This window comes from Nerophis ophidion, linkage group LG04 (genome assembly GCF_033978795.1).
Source record: "Nerophis ophidion isolate RoL-2023_Sa linkage group LG04, RoL_Noph_v1.0, whole genome shotgun sequence".
In the NCBI taxonomy this organism is placed as follows: Eukaryota; Metazoa; Chordata; class Actinopteri; order Syngnathiformes; family Syngnathidae; genus Nerophis; species Nerophis ophidion.
The window spans coordinates 53,447,113-53,466,890 of record NC_084614.1 but is presented as its reverse complement, the minus strand read 5'-3'; the positions used below and the strand labels follow the sequence as shown (position 1 = coordinate 53,466,890).

Genomic DNA, 19,778 nt, shown 5'->3' with positions numbered 1-19,778 from the left:
TAGATTTGGCCCAAAAAGGCTGAAAAGCAAAATAATCTAGAGAATTACTTTCACATGTGGTCAAAGATATTTGACCTAAAATATGCATGAATCAGCAAAAAAGACGAGATACCGTATGCTATTTATTACCTGTGGGACTCCCATTTTCTTACAGGCGTCCAAGAAGTTCTCCACATTCCTACGACATTTAGCCATGCTGAGCTTCGGCTGGTCAGGGCAATAAACAGAAAAAGGATCAACCCAAATATACAAAGAGCATTATTATGACCAGTCTTATGAATAGTAATAAAAAAAAAATCTCCTCACCACTGCAGGTGAAGGCACATGGATGCTGGCCACAGAGCGAGGACAAATGTGATTGGCTAAATGACAGAGAACCACTCCGTCCATCAGGGCGCCCCCAACATCGTCGGGAAGCAACACTTTCAGTATGGACTCAATGTTCTGCACGAGAGCGTTTTAAGACATTTCAAATAGTTGTACGCTTCACAATATATTGCTAAAGTAACAAGTGTGTCAAAAGTGTTACAATATGTTTATTATTGGGCTGTTACATGCTGTTCTGGTTTTCCACCGAAACAGTTCATTTTGCACTAAATCATAATTGATTCAGTTTTACATGAATGTAATTACTCAGTGTTCCCAGTGATTGTGAGTAACTAAAACCATGCAAGTTATTAGCCATCTTGGCCTGTTTGTTAATTGTCCAGCACAACACTTAACAACAGTCCATCTAGGATTTGACTGACTTTTTTTGTGTGATTGTTGCAGCCCAAAATGCCTAAATTCAGTTCAGGAATTTGTTATTAATGTTTGAAGTGTTCCTTGTATCTTTAATGTCATGGCCTGTCATACCAGTTTGTGCCTTATTTTGAGTTTGTTAGTGTTTTTCTGTGTGTAGTGTTTTAGTTCCTGTCTTGTGCTCTTATTTTGGTGGCATTCCTGCAGCGACTTTAATTCGACCTTTTGAGCGCTGCCATAAACGCTTGTTTACTGTTCAATTAAGATTATTTAAATTGGGCGGCTGCTTCGTTTTGTTGTTGGGACTTTGTTTGTCATCTTTGATTGTTTATATACAGATGTTTATCCATCTCTGCTCCACACTTTTCGTGAGGCTTTGCCTTCCTCCAGCATTCTGATTGTTTTGCATAGCTTTCCTTGTGCTTTGGTGCCTGTCCTAACAACACTTGTCTATTGTTTATTTGAGCCTCAGATTATTTCTTTCTGCGTTTTGGGAATATGCCAATTATAGCCGTCATGCGACCTGAGCGTTACATTTAACCTAAACAAAGCTCAGGACTATAGCAAAAAAATTTATACAAATACTGTATTGACGTTTTTCTTGTTTTATACCACTTAAAAGTAGACAATAGATGACGGTAAAAGTACATAGTCAGAGCTCATTGTCAAATTAATGACGTGTGTAAATGAATTTAAGGCTTCCTTATTGTCCGCTGTCTGCTCTGTTGTCCACAAATGCAGACATTCTCAATGTTATGTTACGTTTAAAAGCATTTGTATATCTTAAACGTCAATTTATGTTCCAACACATTTACCCCCGCAGGTTAAAGGCCTACTGAAACCCACTACTACCCACCACGCAGTCTGATAGCTTATATATCAATGATGAAATATTAACATTGCAACACATGCCAATACGGCCTTTTTAGTTTACTAAATTACAATTTTAAATTCCCCGGGAGTTTCGTATTGAAAACGTCGTGTAATGATGATGTGTACGCAAGACGTCACGGGTTTTAAGGAAATATGAGCGCTGCACACACATACAGCTAAAAGTTGTCTGCCTTAACGGCATAATTACACAGTGTTTTGGAGATCTGTGTTGCTGAATCTTTTGCAATTTGTTCGATTAATACTGGAGAAGTCACAGTAGAAAGATGGAGTTGGGAAGCTTTAGCCTTTAGCCACACAAACACACGGTGATTCCTTTTTCAAAATTCCTGTAGGTGAAACTTTTCTATGGATCAGAGCGCGGTCAAGCCAACATGGATCCCTACCAAATGTCAACCAGCAGGTATTGGAGAGAGAAATTTGTGGTTAAAAAGTCAGTTCTTACCGGAGAAAAGCTGAGCTTGTGCCGTACATGCAGCTGCCGTCGACTCCCCTGAGACACAACGCGTCAAGACACCCGTGGAGACACCCTTCCGACTATCAGGTACTATTTAACTCACTAAAACACTAGCAACACAATAGAAAGATAAGGGATTTCCCAGAATTATCTTAGTAAATGTCTCTAAAAACATCGGAATCCGTCCCAATGCAATCGCGTTTTTTTTTTAAACTTATTTTTTCTAATCTTTTTTTATTTCTAGTCCGTCGCTATCAATATCCTCAAACACGAATCTTTCATCCTCGCTCAAATTAATGGGGAAATTGTCGTTTTCTCGGTCCAAATAGCACTTTTTGTTGGAGGCTCCCATTAAAAATAATGTGAATATGTGAGGAGCCCCCACACGTGTGACATCATCGTCTGCGACTTCCGGTAGAGGCAGGGCTTTTCTCTTAACACCGAAAGTTGCGAACTTTATCGTGGATGTTCTCTACTAAATCCTTTCAGCAAAAATATGGCAATATCGCAAAATGATCAAGTATGACACATAGAATGGACCTGCTATCCCCGTTTGAATAAGAAAATCTCATTTCAGTAGGCCTTTAAGAGCGTTTATCAACTGTTGGGGGTGATCTATAGCGGTAATTCTTGTTGGTAACTGAGACATGATGAGAGATCATCATCACACTTCAACATCTCTAACAGGTAAATGCTGCGTCGTAGCTCAATCAGCATTGAAATTGAAAACATGTTCTTAATAAATAATTGTTGAATAAATACAATAAATGTAAAATAGGAAGCCAGAATGCCAGTGTGTTGGTACTGTAAATGTTTATATGTTTATATACTACCTACCCCAGGAGGCTTAGCGCTATAGAAATAGGTCTGAGGAAAGACGACAATAGTGCCGTTTGAGCAATAAAGGCTATGTTTACACTGCAGGATCGATGTCCAATTCTGATTTTTTTGTTAAATCCAATCCGTGGAGGGGCGTGGTCCAAGCGTCCCCTGCGGGCGGGGTATGTGCAGGAGCCGGCTGTGAAGCGATGACAGGTGAGGAGATTTCTCAGCTGGATCGAGTTGTCTAATCACCTGTCTCTTTACCAGGAGGGCCGGAGACAGTGAGAGGGGGTCGAAAGACCAGGCGAGACACGAGGTGGACGCTGACACAAAAAGGCACGGAGATTCCCGAAAGAGAGACTGGCGAGCACATGCTGAAAAGCATCTGTTGAGTCTATTTTGTTGTTGTGCGTGCCAAAAGAAAAAGAAAAGAGGGGAAAATAAAACAGTGTCAATCAGAGTGGTGATTCTGAGTGGTCCTGAAGAGCACGGGCAGGAAGATCTTCACAAGTGGCACCCAACGGAACGAACCCGACATGTCCACCACGAGCCCCCTGGAGGCGCTTGGCCAATCCTGGCAGAAGTGGCGGCGGCATCACAGTGTGCTACAGGACGCGTGTGCTACAGGCACTGATGGACAGAGCAGAGGGGGCATGGTAGAGACCGAGGACCCCCACGCATACCTCTATGTCTTCGAGGCTACCGCCACGGCGTGCGGATGGCCGGAGGCGGAGTGGGGAACCAGGCTGCTGCCGCTCCTGGCGAGGGAGGCGCAGCGGGCGGCGCTGAGTCTCCCAGCGGCCGCCCGCATGCAGTTTCAGAACCTGCGCCCAGCCATCTTAGACCGGATGGGAAGCAGCCCAGAGGACCACCGACGCCGATTCCGGGCCTTGACGCTGGGCCTTGCTGCTGGGCCCTGAAGACAGGCCCTTCACCCTAGCACAACAACTGCGGGATGCAGCGACCAGATGGCTCCAGCCCCAGGCAGCGGAAATTCAGATGTTCGAACTGGTGGTGCTGGAGCAGTTCCTCGCGGCGATACCAGCCCGGACCGCTGCCTGGGTGAAATACCACAGGCCCAGCGATCTGATGACAGCGGTGAACCTCGCAGAAGACCACCTGGCGGTCCAGAAGGAGGCGGCCGCAAGACCCACACCTGCCCCACGGAGAAGGCCCATGTTACCGGAGGCCGCGGCAACCCCGGAGCCCGGTCCCCGACCGGCAGGGGATTCGCCGACCCACGAGCAGGTTCCAGCGTCGGACACTCCCACCAGAAAAAAAAAGAGACACACACACACACATACGCCAGCAGTATTACAAGGGAGGATGGGGAAATATAATCGTGCCTCTGCTTCTTGTTTTCAGGGTACCGGCGTTGCTGATGGCGGGCTTCCCTCGCAGACGGCACTTCGAACACCAGGGCAGGTGTGTTGGAGGTGCGGACAGCCCGGTCACACGCGGCGGGAGTGCTCCGCAATGGAGGTGGGCCAGGTGATCCGGGTTGCCGGGCCTCCAACACACTTCCCCGATCCAGGGGAGACGTACTGCGTCCCGGTAAGGGTTCAAGGGAGTACACACCGGGTTATGGTGGATTCAGGCTGTAAACAGTGCATGATTTACCAGAACTTGGTTCGACCCGGGGCGTTGAGGCACGCGACACAAGGGAGGGTAATGTGTATACATGGGGATGTACACACGTATCCCGTGGTGCCTGTCGAAATCTGGTATCGGGGCCAAAAACATACAGTAAAAGTCGCCGTAAGAGCGCGACTGACGCACCCATTGATTTTAGGGACAAATTGGCCGGGGTTTAGCCAGCTAGTGGAACAATGTATGGGGATGCGTTCACGGGCTGTTGGACAGGGAAGTAGCTGCGCAGTACTCAGTGGCGACGCGAGTTCATGCGGCGCTGCCGAGCGGGAACCGGCGGGGGCTTTGCGGGAGGCCCCCCAGTGGAGAACCACGGAGGACTTTCCCCTCGAACAGTCCCGTGATGAAACTCTGCGCGCGGCCTGGGACCAGGTGGATTACATCGACGGTCAGCTGGTGCACCCGGTGAAACCGCGGGTATTTCCCCACTTTTCCATTATTAGATATAGGCTATACCGGGTGACCCGTGACACTCAAACAGCCGAAGAATAAACCCAATTGTTGGTGCCAAAACCCCGCCGGGAAATGGTTTTCCAGGCGGGGCATTGCAATCCCCTCGCAGGCCACATGGGGTACGAAAAAACACTTAATCGGGTCATGGTCCGGTTCTATTGGCCAGGCATCCGGGCGGACATACGCCGACGGTGTGCTGCCTGTCTAGACTGTCAGCTGGTGAACCCAGCGGTCATCCCAAAAGCCCCGTTGCGGCCATTACCGCTCATAGAGGTCCCATTCGATAGAGTCGGAATGGACCTCATCGGACCATTTCACCCCAAGACGAAAAAGGAGGTGAGGCGGTTTTTGGGTATGGCCGGGTACTACCGCCAGTTCATCTCCCGGTTCGCGGACTTGACCAGCCCACTGACCGACCTCACCCGAAAGGGTGCGCCAGAACTGGTCCAGTGGACGGAGCAGTGCCAGCAGGTGTTCGAACAGGTAAAATCTGCACTCTGCGAGGAGCCGGTACTGTGCATGCCTAACTTCTCCATCCCTTTCTGTCTGCAGGCGGATGCGTCGGAGCGGGGGCTGGGGGCGGTGTTGTCGCAGCAGGTGGGGGGTGTCGAACGCCCCATCCTATACATCAGCCGGAAGCTCTCGGACCAGGAGGCGAGATACAGTACGGTGGAGAGAGAGTGCCTCGCGGTCCGATGGGCGTTTGGGGCCCTCCGGTATTACCTGTTGGGGCGCCCCTTCAGCCTCTCCTCTGACCACAAGCCGTTCCAATAGCTCCACCGCATGAAGGATGCCAACGCGCGGATCACCCGGTGGTACATCGCGTTGCAACCCTACAACTTCCGGGTGGTCCACCGGCCGGGTACGCAGATGGCCGTGGCCGACTTCCTCTCTCGCCCCTCTACGGGGGTGGGGGGGAGTGGTCGCGGCCGGACGGGTGCCCGGCCTTAAACTGGCGGTGGAGGCATGTGGAGGGGCGTGGTCGACGCGTCCCCTGCGGGCGGGACATGTACAGGAGCCGGCTGTGAAGCGATGACAGGTGAGGAGATTTCTCAGCTGGAACGAGTTGTCTAATCACCTGTCTCTTTGTCAGGAGGGCCGGAGAAAGTGAGAGGGGATCGAAAGACCAGGCGAGACACGAGGTGGAGGCTGACATAAAAAGGCACGGAGATTCTCGAAAGAGAGTGGCGAGCACATGCTGAAAAACATCTGTTGAGTCTATTTTGTTGTTGTGCGTGCCAAAAGAAAAAGAAAAGAGAGGAAAATAAAACAGTGTCAATCCAGAGTGGTGATTCTGAGTGGTCCTGAAGAGCACGGGCAGGAAGATCTTCACACAATCTTTTTATGTGGCCATTCATATTACCAAAAAATTGATTTATATTGTAAATGCAATCTGACGCGCATGCAGACATGACATCACACCCACTGCAGCGTTTTCGGAAGTAAAAATGGCTTCAGCTCCAGTTGGCCTCAGTACTGACGCATTTATGGCAATTTCAAGGGTTTCCTAGAAGAGCGTGTCGGTGGGCCAGCAGTCGGAGACAGGAATCGTGGAACTTTCAGCTGTTTTCTGCTATGTTGTTAACTGTTTATTTTGTAACCGTCTATTTTGCCGAATGATTGTGACGCATATCGCTTTTTGATGACATTCTGTTTGGATGAATGCAGCTTCAGCACAGGCACGTTCACATTGAGGGCGCATTTAATTTATTTTCACATTCGAAAGAGGCATGAGATGTGGAATATTCATAATTGCCCTATTCGCACTGACATGAAAAAAATCCGAAACAGGAATTGACCTGCAGTGTGAATGAAGCATAAGAATTAACATAATGTTAGGGACGGCGTGGCGCAGTGGTAGAGTGGCCGTGCGCAACCCGAGGGTCACTGGTTCAAATCCCACCTAGAACCAACCTCGTCACGTCCGTTGTGTCCTGAGCAAGACACTTCACCCTTGCTCCTGATGGGTGCTGGTTGGCGCCTTGCATGGCAGCTCCCTCCATCAGTGTGTGTGAATGTGTGTGTGAATGGGTAAATGTGGAAGTAGTGTCAAAGCGCTTTGAGTACCTTGAAGGTAGAAAAGCGCTATACAAGTACAACCCATTTATTTATTTAGTTACAGGTTACTGTACTTGCTCAATCTACACAATAAACAAACACGTTTTAACTAGACATTTGACGTGTGCGTTTGAGCACTGCTTAGACTTAAATTCGATTGGCAAAAATAACGATGATTGGCCAAAATAAACAGGGAAGTTGCGGGCATTGGGCAAAGTTGCGAGGTCGTGGATTATTCTTGGGGATTGGTATAATTTTTGTGAATTGGCGCAATTAATTCCTGAAGCGACTGGTTTAAGGTGTTGGAAAGCGAGGATTACGCAACGTACTGTCACACAGCTACAATAACCACTGTCATCCATATCACAGTACCAAAGAAACAGTGGTCATGCCGGAAAGTCCAGAACAGCACTCGGATTCGGGGCGCACAAATGCCTACCGATATGGCGTAATTTAAGCAGTGCTTGCCAATGAGCGAAATGCAATCACTGCTAGTGAACTCATTGACCAGCACAACACTGGTTTACACAACGTATAGTCGCACGGCCGTGCTAACTGGCGTCCATTAGTTAGTAGGGACTACATTTAGTGCAAAATATTCTTATTTTGACATGTGGTATGGTTTATTTGTGCTTAACAAGTTCCATTAAAGAACATGACGTGATTACACAATGCTCATTAAGGAACATGACGTGATTACACAATGCTCATTAAGGAACATGACGTGATTACACAATGCTAAAGTGGCAAAACTTCTAGGACTTTTTCCACACTTGTGTTGCTCACCACTGGATATGTTGTACTTAATAGTACGCTAGAAATGATCTATGACCATTTGGAATGGCTTCACTTGCACAACATTCTCCTGAATTTGGCTTGTGAGTGAGGCAAGTTGAGAGAACCAAAAAAGGAGATAACTTTTTAATGAAAGCGTGTTGTGGGGCAACCTGTCGTAGGAGTCCTATCTGCTCAATCTCTTCTCTTAAATGCTCCATCTTTCTCCTCATGGTGAAGCTGGGCTCCGTCGAGCTGAACTCCTGATGACCTCCTCGGGTGAAGGCTGTCGGTATAAATAGCAGGTTAAGTTAGGAGTTATAAAAAACCTCGCCAGCAATAAAACAGCGTTTTCTGGCAAAGGCATTCAAATAAACAGTTCTAAATCAGGAATGTTAAAAGTACAAACAAGGCTGATCAAGCAAATAATACCACTGTTAACTGGAAAATTGTTGAGTTGGGTCATCTTTCTGCAGAAAACCTCCTCCCTTGCAGAGAACGCCACCTCGGCATGACTTCATGACCCAAGCATGTGTAGGAAAATAACATATTCCCAACTAAAATGTTCCTAGTAAATCAAGTACAGCAACTGTGTTACCTGATCGTGGCTTGAGTCCAAACACGGTCAGAGTGCTGCTGAAATCAGAGTTACGCAAGCTCTCCTGCAGAAAAAACATGTGACGTCAGACACTAATTAGAGCTTCGTCATGATGACGAAGTTGTAGAAAATGTTATAATTGAGAGGTCAGTCCATGAATAACACACACCTCACAGTTGTCATTCCCGCAGCAGCTTTTCCGAGCACTCTGGCATTTGTACTGTCAAAACAGACATACAGTATGTGAAATATGATATACCTATTGTTGTCGAAAAACATTACTTATCACGTTTGTAAGTACCAAGATAACAAAAAAGAAGGTTACATTTTTTACTTTTTTTGACATTACAGAAACGTTTTCAGTGTTCAGTGAATAACGCGTGAATCCTGATAACTAGAGTTGGCCTGTGGCATAGACACTCTATACCAGTGGTCTCAGACCAGCGGGCCATTTGCAGTGTGCAAATGGCCCACAAATGCACCCTCAGTGGATAATCGTTAGATACATTCCGGCAATCTTGAATTCCACTATTGACACATACAAAAATGGTGCAAACACAAAAATGACAGCACAACAAACACACTTTGGGCAACACGAATGCAACTTCCTGTAAGCAAGCTGAAGTCTGTCTGACCATCTTGTGGGGAATTCAACAATGTCAAAATATAACATTTTCACATTCAATTTCATATTTATAATGACTTAAGGCCTAATATAGATGAGGGTCACTAAAGCTGCTGGTAGAAGTATTTACAAAATTTAGTCTTGTGGTCTGAAGGGAATACTTTTTATAGCCTTGCCTAGACTCTAGCCCCAGCGGCCCAAAGATAAGTTGAGTTTGAAACTCCTGCTCAATAAAGTTGTTTAATGGCAACAACCACTGGATGGGGAATATAATCATGGGCTGGGCTTTTGTAAAGATTTTGAGGATATAAACCCATCAGTAATAAAATAGGACGTCAAAAAAGCTAAGAAAAATCAATCTTGCTGTCAAAGTTTAGTGATAAGGCTGTTTGAATTAAACTAGGAATGTGTAACACTACCAACACCCCCTTGCTAAAATGCAAAATGGTACATTCCTCTTGGTATCAAAAAACCTAGGATGGAAATCTTCATTGTTCACTCAACACAGACGTCATAACGTCCTCAAAGCTCACATGTATGCATCCACACACAGCGTCAACATTAGTAACCAGGTTGCGTTAGAAGAAAGGTCAAAATATATTTAAAATTAAAATTTTAAATAGAGGGGTCACTAAAGACAGAAGATGCTTGAACCCCAGTGGATGCACAAATAATTTAATAATAAGAGTATGACCAAAAAAACTTCCTTAATCTTTGAACAAGGTGGAAGAGTGGTTAGTGTGCCCGCCTCACAATACGAAGGTCCTGAAAAGTCAGGGTTCAATCCCGGGCTTGGGATCTTTCTGTGTGGAGTTTGCATGTCCTCCCCGTGAATGCGTGGGTTCCCTCCTGGTACTCCGGCTTCCTCCCACTTCCAAAGACATGCACCTGGGGATAGGTTGCTTGGCAACACTAAATTGGCCCTAATGTGGGAATGTGAGTGTGAATGTTGTCTGTCTATCTGCGTTGGCCCTGCGATGAGGTGGCGACTTGTCCAGGGTGTAACCCGCCTTCCGCCTGATTGTAGCTGAAATAGGCAACAGCGCCCCCCGCGACCCCAAAGGGGAATAAGCGGTAGAAAATGGATGGATGGATGTATTTAATGCATTAGACATTTGACATGTTTTATAGTCATATTTAACTGAATACATGTTACATTCTGGCTCCCCTATATAAAACGTGTCTGCATTATTTTGTAAAAAAAGGAAAAACTTTTAAAAAATACAACACCATTTAATTTAGGGGGGGTTAGGAATATTTTAGGGTGCCTTTATAGGGGAATTATTATATATATATATATATATCTATATATTAGTATATATAGATATATATATATATATATATATATTTTTTTTTTTTTATGTGGTCTACATAAGATGTAATGGTTTATTGGTCAAAATTGTGAAAGGATTATGTTTTACAGACATTCTTTGAGCTGCTTTCTGACTGTCTCTTCAGGCGAAATTATTCTCTGCATTTGACCCATAACCCTTGATCACCCCCTGGGAGGTGAGGGGAGCAGTGGGCAGCAGCGGTGGCTGTGCCCGGGAATGACTCCACTTTGACAGCGTCTTCCACCTGTTGGCTATGTTGTAGTTTTTGCGCTTTTATATGGAGTCTACTGACAAAAAGATGCTAGAATTATACACTACTTTCTATTAGAAAGGGCAACCGCGCAGGACGCATGTGCATGTACGACCCAGTCTGCCCTACAACAAAAGGATAGCAAAACAAAAGGAGGTTACAACTCCATCGTCAAACTACCATGGGTAAACATTTTGGGTAAATTTTTACCAGAATATGGAGATATCTGCTGACGTCACAAAATTGGGCAGATTCCAAACAACTTGTTTGGAGGAAGTATGGAGGAAGAAAATATTGTTTTATGTATATCTCCGCAATGACTCCATGGTTGCATTTAAAATATTCTTATGCAGAATCCAAATACTCAAAAACAGGTATCAACAGATAAGATATGTTGGTTTTGAATAAGAGGCACTTTTAAACCCCATTAAAATGACCTAACGACGCCACTGGTTTGAACGTTTGAGGAAACACATTATTGATGAAACTAAGACATAATAAACACGCAAATATTGTGGGTTTTCTGACCATGGAGTGTGCCATCTACTGTGGCACGTGCGTAAAACGGCTAATACAATGAAAGTGGATGTATGGGAGTGTATATATGCAGGAAGGAACCGGTTTACAATCACACATTAGGGTGGGGTGAGGGATTTTAATAATAGTGTTAAATAAGTATCATTGTCAATGTACCATGTTCACTTCATCATTATTGTGCTCTATACACCGCTGCACTATCATCTTATTTGTCTTGCCCATATTAGTTTAAGTAGTTGTTTCTATTTTATTTAATTGTTAATATTTATTATTTACATTGTACAAAGAGAGCACAGTCCACCAAGTCAAATTCCTTGTGTTTTAAACATTCCTTGCCAATAAAACTGATTTGAATTGGATTTACTTCATCCAAGTGTCTCCAAAATAAATTTGTCGCTAATACATCTTGTGTCAGACTAGTGTGTTAAAGCAGTGGTCTCCAACCACCGGACTCGATTGGTACCGGGACGCAGAAGAATTATTTATTTATTTAATTATAATTTTTTTTTTATTAAATCAACATACAAAAACACAAGATACACTTACAATTAGTGCACCAACCCAAAAAACCTCCCTTTTTCATGACCCAAAAAAATAAAATTAAATTAAAAAAAAAATAAAATTAATAAATAAAATAAAAAACCCCGCCTGGCCGCAGGAAAAATAATCAAGCGGTGACCGGTCCGCAGCTACAGAAAGGTTGGGGACCACTGTGTTAAAGCATTGTTAAGATTCCATCCACTTTATGGAGTAGATTAGTAGAAGGTTGAATTTACAAACAGTCCCTCTGTAATGTGTTCATTAACAAGGGCAACAAGAATCACAAATCCATTTGTGGCGGTCCAAATTTTATAATTTAATATATGAAGGTATGGCGAACAGTGCCCTTGAATTGAAACGTAGATATACTTTAGAGTAGTCAGTGTACAGCTTGTATAGTATGATAGATTTACTCAGTCAACAAGCAGCCGTTATTATATAATAGCTGGCAACAAATGTGAATAACAGGATAATTATGTTTTCCCTACAGTCAAGCATGGGGCTGCATAAGTGTTCCCGGTGTTCTGTCGAAATGAGCTGCTTTGTCGGAAAAAGCTACCAGTTGTATAATATGATAGCTGTGTCTATCGGTTTTGGTACATATTTAATCAAATAATGCTTCCACTACCGCTCGATCATCAGGCGACTCTTATTTTCGTAGTTCCTCGGTTTTCTCTGAAATTGCAATTGCTTTTTAAATGGTACTGAACTTCCACACGCTGTTATTGTCTCCATGCTTGCTGGTCAGAAATACACGTTAAAATAATGACTTACTTGTAGCGGCAGTGACAAAGTCAACTCTATCTGCAAGAAGTAGCTCTTTTTCGATGGGTATTTAACTCAACAAAACGTTTAGCGCTGATGCGCATTTGTGCACAAGCTCAGTAGCGTTACTTGGCTCACTTTGACGTGTACCTCATTTCGACAGAACACCGGCACTGACTGAAACATGAATTTCAACATGTACTGCGTTATTCTGATGCAGAACATGTGTTTTGACACATTTGGCAGTAAATAGCCCATATATACAAGTTGTACACTGACTACTCTTAGGTATATCCAAGTTTATTTTGGGTATTGCTCACTGTGTGAACATGTAATCAAAAGCTTGCTGAAAGTTTGAGAGCTGTGCTCTTGTCAGAGGAAGAAGATATATTTTATGGGCGACTGCAATGAAGCGGATCATGTTTTCATTCAACCTTTTGTTGATGAAACAAGATAGAATAGTACAAAAATTACTCCACTAATTTTCATGCAAGGACAAGTTAGAACAGACTTGGAAAACGATTAGAACCATGTCAGGTGGTGTTGCTTGGAAGTACCTTGAGATAATCTTTTCTCAGGTATTTGTTCCTCTTACGATCTTCATTTTGATTGAGAACAGGCGGGACCAATGGCCATTTGGACTCAGAGTCCGATTGATCTGTTTTCAGGTTGCCATCGAAAGAGCAGGACGACGAGGGCTGGGTAAACAAAAGAGGACAAGTAAGGGTGTAGACGCATGCCTGTCTGGACAAGTCACACACACGTAAAGTATACAAACACACACATGTATAATAAGTAGGTTGTTTTAAAAAGAAAGGAGTTGTACCTGTCCACTAAGTATTGATGCGTCACTTCTTCCCTCATCCAAGGAAGCACTGCAATAAAAACATAGGTGTTTGCCTCTATGCACTTTAATATCACTAAGCAACCAACATAAATAAGATGTGCGTGATAAAAATTAATTTATCCATTTTTGACAGCTTCCTGGGCGAACTAGAGCCTACCCCAGCTGACGCTGGTTAACGGTCAATTGCAGGTCACACACAGATAAACAACAATTCACATCTTTGGACCAAAAGTTTGACTGGGGGGCTGCATTGGGCTTAAAAAAAACGTGAACTGCATGTAATCCAGCCTGTGTGTGTGTGTGTGTGTGTGTGTGTGTGTGTGTGTGTGTGTGAGAAACTGCTGTTATAGTAAGATGTAAATGTTTTCTGTTGATTTAGTTATTCCTCATATTTGAACAATTTGTTTCCCATGTATTCGTATTATTTATTTATAGCTAAATAAATTCTGCTTGCATCCAAATTATATGTGTGTCATAATGAGTCATCAGGTAATGTAATCCACAAAGGTTGAATGGAAGCAACCCTGAAACTAGGGGTGTAGCGGTATGTGTATTTGTATTGAACGGTTTTCGGTACCGGGTTTTCGGTTCCGTGCGGAGGTGTACCAAACGAGTTTCCACACAAACATATGAAGTAGCCGCCTAAGCTAAAGTCTTAACACGCTGCTCTGCTTTCTGCCTCTGTCTCCTACACAGCACCCAGCATTGTCCCACCCACACGACCATCTGATTGGTCACAACCGTAGCGGTAAGAGCCAATCAGCAGTGCGTATTCAGAGTGGTAACAACCAATCAGCAGTGCGTATTCAGAGCGCATAAGCCGGAGTCCTTTGAACGCAGATTTCAGATTATATGTATATATTTTTGGTAGAAACGCTCCTCTAAATAATAATTACAGCCATTACGGCAAATAAACTGCATTTCTTAGTACCTTATGTATAATTATCAAGTATTAGGATGAGGCTAAACATGTTACACATCAAGAACAAGCAGGAACAGGCATGCTAGCAAAGCTAGCTATCTTCTAAACTAGCTTGAAACAACAGAAGAAATAAGTATTTGGTAAAGTTTAGGAAGTGTAGATGGAAGCACGTTGCAGCTAAAAGCAAGCAGCTATTAACAGAAAATGAACAAGTACATTAATAAGAGTCTAGAGATAATATAACAACAGCTCTTGGTGTGTCAGCAGTTACAGCCAGAAGTACACAACACGTAAGGAGGGCAGATCCATCCATAAATCGTTAGTGTCAACCTCAAGTGTAATAATCTGTTCCCTGTGTTCTTGTGTTTTGTTCTCCATGTGCTTGTTTGTCTCAGTAGCTGGTGTGAATTTATTTTTGGAGATTAATACATTATCTATCTATCTATCTATCTATATATCTATCTATCTATCTATCTATCTATCTATCTATCTATCTATCTATCTATCTATCTATCTATCTATCTATCTATCTATCTATCTATCTATATATCTATCTATCTATCTATCTATCTATCTATCTATCTATCTATCTGTCTATCATCCATCTATCTATCTATCTGTCTGCCCCTGTGTCTTGCCCTGGTTTCCTCCAATTACCCCTCTCCTCGTGTGTCTAGTCCAGGTGTATTCAGTTGGCCAACTTAGGGCCTGATTTACTATGATCTAAATAGCAAGCGCTAAACAACAGCATGTGCAAACAATAAAATAGTGTGTACTATTATTGAGCGTGTTGCATGTGACCTATTAATACTGCTTGTACAATTAATAAGTGGTGCAGACCGCCTTATTTATATGAGGATTTTGGCGTGTACTATGCGGTTAGGGCTGACACTCATGTCATTTACTGCACTTTCATGTTATCATGCGGATTTTACTGTGTCTTCAAACAAGCAGCCGACATGTGCCACTTTTTATGGACATTTCAGAAACCAGCGGTTCTGACTCCTGCGGTGCATCCATAATGGAACCCACTTTTTTTTTCAGTGGGCTCTTGGGAGTTGGTTGCGGCACTGACTGTTGAGTAAAATCGTCTCAGATCCGAGTCGAGGATCTCGTTGAGGTTTGTGCAGCCCTTTGAGGCATTTTTGAGGCATTTAGTTTTCCTGAAGGAACTCTCCTGAAGGAATCAATAAAGTACTATCTATCTATCTATTTGTGATCAAGGGCTATATAAATAAACTTTGACTGATTGATTGATAGAATCATGATTTTATTGAAGTTTCGGGGGCCCCCATAAAACCTCCTCAGCCCCAAGCCTCCCCTTAGGTTAAAGCAGCCCTAGTCGTCACTGAGCATGTGCAGGACATTAATTACAGTATATATTGCATCAACGCACCTGCGTGGCTGAAGAGGATGCCTTGCTTTGCTGCTGGAGCTCCCAGAGTGACTTAGGAACCTGCATACACAAGCAAATAAAGTACATTAAAGTGTAAGATCAACACGTGACATGCATTTACATGTAATATTCTGAAGCAAATACAATCTGTTCTTTTTTGTATGGCACAATGTTATCTTTAATTGCAGCTATCCACTTGGCGAATGGCTCAAAAGAAAGCCTCTTTGTCTACCTGTGCGCCCGACCTGTCACTCTGCGACGATGGATGAGACTTTCAGCTCTGCAAATTAAGGAGCGTCGTCTAGAAGCGAAATGTGAGAGGAGCGGGAGGAAGGGAAACAGAAGATGAAGGCCAAACTGCTGCCAAGTGATATAAAGCTTATAAGAATTTGATTTGTTAGTGCTGAGCAGAGGTGGAAAAGGATCGGCGGGAAGTACGCTATACTGCATGCATGACGACGTGTGACGGAGGATGCACATGTCCTACCTGTTCTGCTGCTCCTGCTGCAGAAGTTGAACGGCAATCTTCCTCAGATCCAGCACCTCCTTCAGCTCGTCATCCTCCTCCTCAAGGAGCTGCTCCTTGTCTGAGCTATAACATAGCCACAAAGGATGGAAAGGAAAACAGTGTTTTAGTTTATTTAAATAGTGTAATATAAATGCCTTGGTATAACTTTATATAGCACTAATTTACCACCACTGTCTCTTGCCTCACTTTTGCCTGTACCTGACTAATATTAGGGCCATTTTACCCAATCAATGCCACAACAAAATAAAATGTGTAAATGCAAAATATACTGTATATATTTTTTTAATCAAGTTAAGTGCATATTTAATAAATATTATTATAATAAATAAATGTAACATAAATATTGGTAAAAATAACATAAGTAATTATTATCATACTATTTAAATTAATTAAGATGCATGTATTGACGTATGTATTGTGTTGTATTTTTAAAAAAAATGACATTTTAAATGCCTAAATATAACTTTATATAGCACTTATTTACTACCGCCGGCTCTTGCCTCACCTTTGCCTATCCCTAACTAATATATAGGCCATTCTATACCAAATCAATGTTATCACAAAATAATATGTGTAAATACATGATAAAATTACTGTATATTTTTTTAAATCAGTTAAGTGCATATTTAATAAATACTGTTAAGATAAATAAATACTGTACTAATTATTTTCCATTTGTGACTGTACCTTTTAACTTATGTAGGACCTGGGGGAGAGGGGGGTTTATGTGTGTATGGGGTATGGGTTGGGTTGCTGTTCTTGGAAGTGGGTGGGAAAAAAGGGGGAAAATGTGTTGATTGTTCTATTGTACATTGTAATACCTGTCAAATTCAATAAAAAAATAAATAAAAAAAGATAAATAAATACAACATAAATATAGGTAAAAGAAATGATACAAGTAATTGAAAAAAAAATAAAAAATACAAGACAATACATTATTAAAAAATACAATTTAAAAAATGTGTTTGCACATAAGCTTCCAATATAAAATATAATCTTTTAAAGGGAAACTACACTTGTTTGGGCGTTTCGCTTATCATCACGACCACAATCCCTATGTGAGACAAGAATTTTAGTATTTTTCTCTTTCTTTTAAATCTCAAAAAAAGGCTCAAAAGAGGTGGGTAACAATGCAGGGAATGAGTATTAGATCTATTCTGCCTAAGAAGCACTTGAAAAAAGATTCCAAAACCTCTATTTTTATACATACTGTAAGTGTATATCTAATGTAGTAACAGGCACATTCATTCATATTACCGTATAAAATTTTACAATTTTGCTCATTTTTAAGGCGAACGGCACTTTTTGGGGAATTTTACATATCATTCACAATCCCTATGTAAGACAAGAATACATATGATTTTTTTTTAATGCATTCTAAGTAGTAAATACATAGGATCATAAGCCTGTGTACAATAGAGCCTATTGTAGTCACTGTATTCCGCCTATCAAAACTTTAAAAAAAACACCCAAACACCTCCATTATATATATATATATATATATATATATATATATATATATATATATATATATATATATATATATATATATACTGTATAGGTATTTATATAATGGATTGAGTTGAGTTTGAATTTGTGTTTATTTTGAACATGATACATCACAATTTCCAGTTTCTCTATTCAACATGTTTTTCTTAACGGAGTAGGAAGAAGCAAAGCTTATTTAATTCTACCCCTTTTCCTTTACGTAGCAGTTGCTAAAACTATTGTTCACTTCCTGTTCTCAATTTGTTTGCAATATACTCCATAACTATTAACATTAAAAATAAACAAATAATAATTAGTGAAGTAAGTTATATTTCATCAGAGGTGAGATGAATAGGATTATTTAGAAAATGAACGGATGGCTGAAAAAAATTCAGAATGTTTATCATGGTTCTTCTTTTTTGTACTTTGTAAACACTTTAAGTTTGAAGAGTTTCTTGAAGTGTATTATATTAGTACATTGTTTTGATTTATTTGCTTAATCCAATCAATAATTTATTTCCACATACTGATATACTGAAGGTCTTAAGTGTTGTACGTGCGTACAAATGTTTTAAATACACTTTTTTCCAAGATTATATTTCTCCTCTTTTTATTGAGAAGAATTGTTGTACATTATTTGCTATGTACATAATTCACTATGTCGTGGAATTTCAGTATTTTCGATTCAATGAATAAAGGGTTTGTATGTTCTCTATATCCAACATTATGTATTATTCGAACGGATCTTTTTTGTAACACTGTTAATGAATGAAGCGTACTTTTGCAGTTATTTCCCCATATTTCTGCACAATACCTCAAATATGGTAACACTAGCAAGCAGTCGAGAATATGGAGGGATTTTTGGCACAGAACATGTTTTGCTTTATTTATTATTGACGTTTTTCTTGACACTTTACGTTGTATATTTTTCATATGAGATTTCCAGTTCTCTTTATCAATTTATTAAAGTCATATTTGTAATTACATTTAATATTTATTAATTTTGCTAATTTTAAGCATACGCGGTGTATTAATTTTAAAAAACACATCACTCTTCTTTCTCTCTGGCACTCATCGAGGGTGGACGCTCCCCTTTCTTCTCCCTTATCTCTCCTGCTTGCTTCTTTGTCTTGTCTTAACTTTCTTGTTGCCTCTTTTTGCAATGCTCTCCAAATCTAAACATTGGAACTATTTAACTGCCCTCAACAAAATTGACAAGATCTTGGGTTTGGGGGAACCTGCTGTTGTGATGAAACAGTTGTTGCTGGACACACGACGGACTCTTGGAAGAAGAAGGAGTGCCGCATGCCTGGCGACCCTTTTCTGTCGAGGACGTGAAGATATCTACCTATTCCGAATTATGACAACAGGACATCTGCTGATTGGAGTAAGCGTTGCTCTGGTTTGTCGACAAATTGGAAGTTGCTGGCAGTCTTCAAAGTACCCCAAAGCTGACACAAATGATTGGAGGATGCGGGAAGAACTGTGGATCACATCAGACTGTCTACCCCGCAGTTTTGGAGGACCAGTATAGACAATTAAGAGTGAAAAGCTAATTTTATTTTCACCAGCATACAAAACATTCTAACTTGGATTGTTTCCCTGGCTTCGAAACTCTCCTGAAGGACAGTGCAGCGAAGACACAACAAACTCCCTTCTTGTCTCTCATGGACACACGTGTTGTTGTTGACTTTGAACAGAGACACACTACGGGCTTATGCACACGCATTCACAAATATATATACGCCACACATACAAGCCCCACCCCCCCCAACCCAACGCCCTCGACGCAAATCCCATAGTGGTGATGAATGGATGGTCAACGCCTGAGAACTGCGGCCTACCATAATGACCCCGAACTCCCTTCGCTCTGTTGCTAGATATCTCGAGATGTGTGTTGTAATATGTATATGTGCTTTGCTATAGAGGTTTTTTTCCCACTCCAGACTGGGCCCCCTTAGGAGCCCAGTCTAGATTGTATTTTTTTACTCATCCTTCCCCAGTGTTTACCTTTTTCCCATCTTTTACGGGGCGCCTTATGGCGACCCATCAGCGTTCTTGTTCTGTAACCCTGTACACCGTTTGTTTGTCTAATCTTGAA

General features: G+C 42.0%; 1 protein-coding gene and 1 long non-coding RNA gene across 3 annotated transcripts in view; one reads left to right on the top strand and one right to left on the bottom strand.

Moving 5' to 3' along the window:
* lrch2 (leucine-rich repeats and calponin homology (CH) domain containing 2) overlaps window positions 1-19,778 on the bottom strand; it is a 58,874-nt gene that overhangs the window by 4,440 nt on the left and 34,656 nt on the right. Inside the window, exons 11-20 of one of the 2 annotated variants that reach the window (XM_061898297.1) lie at window positions 16,148-16,252; window positions 15,893-15,961; window positions 15,661-15,720; window positions 13,322-13,370; window positions 13,053-13,193; window positions 8,614-8,664; window positions 8,445-8,508; window positions 8,020-8,132; window positions 307-444; window positions 130-207 (exon numbers count right to left, since the gene is read on the bottom strand). In XM_061898297.1, the coding sequence (XP_061754281.1) occupies window positions 130-207; window positions 307-444; window positions 8,020-8,132; window positions 8,445-8,508; window positions 8,614-8,664; window positions 13,053-13,193; window positions 13,322-13,370; window positions 15,661-15,720; window positions 15,893-15,961; window positions 16,148-16,252 (868 nt within the window). The remainder of the gene's footprint in view (window positions 1-129; window positions 208-306; window positions 445-8,019; window positions 8,133-8,444; window positions 8,509-8,613; window positions 8,665-13,052; window positions 13,194-13,321; window positions 13,371-15,660; window positions 15,721-15,892; window positions 15,962-16,147; window positions 16,253-19,778) is intronic. The other variant, XM_061898298.1, reaches the window with a different exon arrangement.
* LOC133551550 (uncharacterized) lies at window positions 13,058-16,457 on the top strand. The gene is made up of 4 exons (XR_009806524.1): window positions 13,058-13,258; window positions 14,039-14,090; window positions 15,309-15,384; window positions 15,849-16,457. It is a non-coding gene; the product is annotated as an uncharacterized LOC133551550 (long non-coding RNA).